Source organism: Cebus imitator, unplaced genomic scaffold, assembly GCF_001604975.1.
Source record: "Cebus imitator isolate Cc_AM_T3 unplaced genomic scaffold, Cebus_imitator-1.0 Scaffold280, whole genome shotgun sequence".
Classification (NCBI taxonomy): Eukaryota; Metazoa; Chordata; class Mammalia; order Primates; family Cebidae; genus Cebus; species Cebus imitator.
The window spans coordinates 1,219,823-1,224,967 of NW_016107595.1; the positions used below are offsets into that span (position 1 = coordinate 1,219,823).

Sequence of the window (5,145 nt, forward strand, 5' to 3'; positions counted from 1 at the left end):
GGGAAGGGGAGGGGAGGGGAGGGCGGGGCACAGAAGGCCAGGAGGAGTGCGGACAGGAGATGGGGGAGACAGGAAGGGGAGCGAGGGGTATAGAGAGAGGAGAGAGACGGAAGAGAGGGGAAGGAATGAGGGGCCATGTAGATGCCCAGAGAGACATGGGGGGGGGTCAGGTAGGGAAAGACAAGGCAGGGAAAGTAAGGAAAATAACGGGGAAGGGAGACAAAAGTCATCAACGGGTCACTCAGGCCCTCCCCTCCAAAGGCCCCAGGCCCATAACCTTTCCCAGAAGCCCAACCCCATCCCATGGGCGCCAGGCTGTTTAGAAAGTCAGGGGCCAGGAGCCCCGGTCCAGGTCCAGCCACCATCCCCACACCCCCCAGCTGCTGGGGACAAGGAGGGGCATGCCTTGGAGCCTCAATCTGTTAGTCATGGGGTTCCCAGAGCTGAGGATGGGGCCATGGAGGACTTGGGGCACCCTGGCCAGCTTGGTCCCCAAAGCAAGAAATCAGTACCCACCCGGCACCTGCTCTCGGCTATGGAGAGGGGACCATTTCTCCACCTTCTACCCCCTCCCCACCAGATGGTGACCCCTGAGGGCAGGTCTGGTCTGTCTGGGTCCCTGCAGAGGCCACAGTTCAGGGAAGGTTTGGGAGGGCCCCATAGTAGGGAGGGGTCCCGGGGGCCTGCAGTACGTCCTCAGTAAACATTAGCCGCCATCAATAGCGTTGAAGGGGGGAGGCCCTGCTGCTGGTCTGAGCACATGTCTGCAGTGACCAGGTGGGTGAGAAAGGGGAAACTGAGGCAGGAAGCGGAAAAGGGCCACTTGCCTGCCTGGCTTGTGCTGGGGTGGCAGGGCAGGCTGGGGTGGCAGGGCAGACTGGGCTGGTTGCCAGCAGACTAATTAATGGGCTTTAATGAGTTGGCATGCCCCATCTCATCACCCCTGTGAACTCCAGGTCAACTCGTGTAGAGAAAAGAGAGGGGACGCCAGGGGCTAACGGAGCTGAGAGGAGAAGCAGGGGCCGCACTCCAAGGAGTCCCTGAGTCTGAGTCAACTGTGAAATGGAGAGAGCGGGACCAGGCCCAGATAGGAGGACCAGGGAGCTTCTTCCTCACTTTGCTAAAGGTTGTGAGCAACCTCCACTCCCTCACCAGGCCGTGTTCCCACCCCAGGGCCTTTGCACCTCTTGTTCACTCTTCCCCAAACTCTTCCCAGCTCTTCAGCCCAGACTCTGCAGGTTCAAATCCCAGTGACAGCTCTCTTGCTCTTTGATCAACAGCCTCACCAACCCACATGTGCCTCAGTTTCCTCAACTGTAAAATGCAGACAGTGGCTCCCATTTGCAAGCCCAGCACTTTGGGAAGCTGAGGCGGGAAGATCGCTTGAGCCCAGGAGTTCGAGACCAGCCTGGGCAACATAGCGAGACCCCATCTCTACAAAAAATTAAGAATTAGCCCAGCGTAGTGGCCAACACCTGTAATCCCAGCTACTCAGGAGGCTGACGTGGGAGAATCACTTCAACCAAGAGATTGAGGCTGCAGTGAGCTGCAATCACACCACTGCACTTCAGCCCGGAAGATAGAGTGAGACTGTATCTCAAAGAAAAAAAAAAAAAGGAAAGAAAAGAAAATGAAAAAGAGCACAAGCACGGTGGCTCACGCCTGTAATCCCAGCACTTTGGGAGGCCGAGGTGGGTGGATTGCCTGAGCTCAGGAGTTTGAGACCAGTCTGGGCAACACAGTGAAACCCTGTCTCTACTAAAATAAATAAAAAATTCGCCAGGGCGTGGTGGCGTGTGCCTGTAGTCCCAGCTACGTGGGAGGCTGAGGCAGAAGAATTTCTAGAATGCAGGAGGTGGAGGTTACAGCGAACCAAGATCACGCCACTACACTCCAGATTGGGCAACAGAGCGAGACTCCATCTCAAAAAACAAAAAACTTCCAAGCAGGAGCGGCTCAGGTCAGACATTGGAAAGAAATGCCAGCCTGGCCCATGGCACAGTCCCGGGGGGGGACCTGAAACCCAGCATGGTAGAGATCTCATCCAATAGGCTAGATTCTATTCCTAAACCCCAGAAATCCATGTGGAAATCTCTGGGTTCTACTTGAATCCTAAGGTGGTTTGGCGGAGTTCTAGGCCCAGTGGCCCCCCATCCACCCAGGTCCCCTGAGCAGAGAGACACAGCTGGGCCTCACTCTGACTCCCAGCACCCGGGGTCAGGAGAAAGAGTAAGCTGCCCTTTGCCTTAATCGGGCAGAGTTCCTGCCTTGGGCAAACAAAAAGCATGGGTGAAGGGTGGAGGGGAAGCAAATCAAATAAAAAAAACACACACATCCTTGTTCAGAAAGCAGTGTCCGGGCTGGGAGACAAGGAGGTCACCAAGGTGTCAGGGCCAGGGGACCAGCCTCTGAGGCCGGGGTTGGGGATACTTGGGGCGGGGAGCTCCTGCAAGAGAAGAGGGCTGGGGAAAGTCCCTCGTGGGCCCAAGTAGTGACATCCCTGGCCTTTCGGCTCCACGGCAGCAACCAGGGGGCCACGGATTCTAATTGGATTCCTCCAGCCTGGAGCCAGACCGTACCCCACGGGATCAAGGGATCGGTGGTAATGAGGTTAGCAGGCGCTGGCCCCGGCCCCCTGAGGCTCCCAGACCCCTGTGAAAGGGAGGGAAGAAGGGAGGAAGCTGTTTGCTCACCCCGGCCCCAGCTGCTGTGATCGTCCCCAGCGTGTCCCCAGCATGTACTCACCCTCCTTCCTCATGCCCACCCGGAAGCACTTCTTGAGACGGCAGTACTGGCACTGGTTCCGGTGGTGCTGGTCGATCTGGCAGTCACGGTTGGACCTGGGGTATACAGAGACCAGGGCTCCCTGAGACCCCTACTTCCTCTCCCCAAACCAGCCTCTGAGCCGCCTTTGGAGGCTGCCCCTCAGAAATACTAGAAGGGGCCCTCTAGATGGGGGAGGTAGCCCCAAAGGGGAACCAGAGCTCAGCTTGCAGGTCTGCAAAGCAGACACGATAACCCGGATGGGTGGTGACGGATGAAGAGGAGTTTGTGGAAAAGCAGATGAGCACCCCAGGGAGGGCACATTGGCACTGGATTTTGAAGGATGAATAGGAGTTCTCCAGGTGAATGGAGAGGTGATCCCAGGGAGAGGGTATAGCCAGAGCAAAAGGGTTGAAATGCACAAATATGGACACCTAAAGGGTTTCACTTTATTTGGTCACTGCCAGGCTGAGCAGAGTCACTGTCTCTAAAACGACGTGATGGCAGAGAGGACATGAACAGCGAGCTGGGCTTTGTGAGTTAACCAGGGGTCAGGCCACAGGCTAGTGGTCTACGGGGACACAGCATTATCACCCACAAAAGGCCCACACCAATGAAGGAATAAGTAAAAGTTACGCCGGTCCTCCGTTCTGAAGACCCCACACCTACAGTCCTATTCCGGGAGGACCACCCAACGCCTAAGCCAGCTCGAGATACTCCTGGTCAGCCCTCAGTGAACGCTGCTGCCTCCTGCAGGGACGAGACAGGAGGCCCCACCTTGAGAGGTAGTGAGCTGCCCATCCAGGGTCAGCCCCAAGCAGGAAGGTCCAGGCCCTTATTCTTCAAATGTCCCCAGAAACTTCTTCCCTTGGCCCCTGCCCTTGGACTCCCCCGGTGTCTTGCCACCAGGAGCTAGGGGTTCCCCAAGGCCCGGGCCTGGAGCTACTACTGTGGGGTCCCAGCTACATACCCAGAGGACACATAGGGACAGTCACAGAGTTGAAGAGCCACTTAAGGGAATGAAACAGATGCGTCTCAGCTGGGTGCGGTGGCTCACGCCCGTAATCCCAATGCTTTGGGAGGCTGAGGCAGGCGGATCGCTTGAGGTCAGTTTCAGACCAGCCTGGCCAACATAGTGAAACCGCATCTCTACTAAAAATACAAAATGAGCTGGGCATGGCGGCAGACGCCTCTAATCCCAGCTACTTGGGAGGCTGAGGAAGGAGAATCGCTTGAACTGGGGAGGTGCAGGTTGCAGTGAGCCAAGATTGAGCCACTGCACTCTAGCCTGGGCGACAGAGTCAGACTCTGTCTCAAAAAAAAAAAAAAAAGGGCCGGGCTCGGTGGCTCACACCTGTAATCCCAACACTTTGGGAGACTGAGGCCCATGAATCACGAGATCAGGAGTTTGAGAACAAACAGCCTGGCCAACATGGTGAAACGCTGTCTGTACTAAAAACACAAAAAACTAGCCAGGTATGGTGGCGGGCACCTGTAAACCCAGCTACTCGGGAGGCCGAGGCAGGAGAATAGCTTGAACCCGGGAGGTGGAGGTTGCAGTGAGCCGAGATCACGGCATTGCACTCCAGCCTGGGCGACAGAGACTCGTCGCAAAAAAAAAACAGATGCATCTGAACTGCAGACACCCAGACCCGCCCCTCAGGTGGTGACTGCCCCACTCAGCCTTGGTTTCCTCACCTGGCAATGGGACACCAGATACCTCTGTGGGTCAGGGGAGTTCACGGGGGGTGGGGGGGGGAGACAGTGTCAAGAGAGACCCAGGCCCCAGCCCAGGAAGCCATTGGCAGACTTAGGGAAGCCCAGGCTCTGCGCCTCCCCCAGCCCCACCCCCGGGATCCTGCAGCGCCAGCCAGCCGCTGAGCCCCTGGAAGAGGCCTCTCTAGGGCAGAGGGAGCTCAGGCAGAACCAGAACAAAGCCCAGCGGCAGGGCAGTGGGAGGATACAGAGCAGCCGGGTGGAAACAGCCCTGCCTGGGGCGGCCCTGCAGGCAGGCAGGCAGGCAGGCAGGCAGGCCGGCCCCGGTTCAGAGGCCCCTAGCCTCAGGGGAGGCCCTGAACCTTCCGTCCCAACTTGCCCAGCTGTGGAATTGGGACAGACCAGTCCCTCCAAGGAAGGAAACAGTTCTTCCTGTTATCCCACCTAAAGAGTACATGCTGGGCCGGGCGCGGTGGCTCACGCCTGTAATCCCAGCACTTTGGGAGGCCAAGGCGGGTGGATCACGAGGTCAAGAGATCGAGACCATCCTGGTCAACATGGTGAAACCCCGTCTCTACTAAAAATACAAAAAATTAGCTGGGCATGGTGGCGCATGCCTGTAATCCCAGCTACTCAGGAGGCTGAGGCAGGAGAATTGCCTGAACC

General features: G+C 57.3%; 1 protein-coding gene across 1 annotated transcript in view; it reads right to left on the bottom strand.

Annotated features, from left to right (window-relative positions):
- Positions 1 to 5,145, bottom strand: part of NR2F6 (nuclear receptor subfamily 2 group F member 6) — a 13,018-nt gene that overhangs the window by 5,005 nt on the left and 2,868 nt on the right. Inside the window, exon 2 of the mRNA XM_017501217.2 lies at positions 2,746 to 2,840. Within this exon, the coding sequence (XP_017356706.1) occupies positions 2,746 to 2,840 (95 nt within the window). The remainder of the gene's footprint in view (positions 1 to 2,745; positions 2,841 to 5,145) is intronic.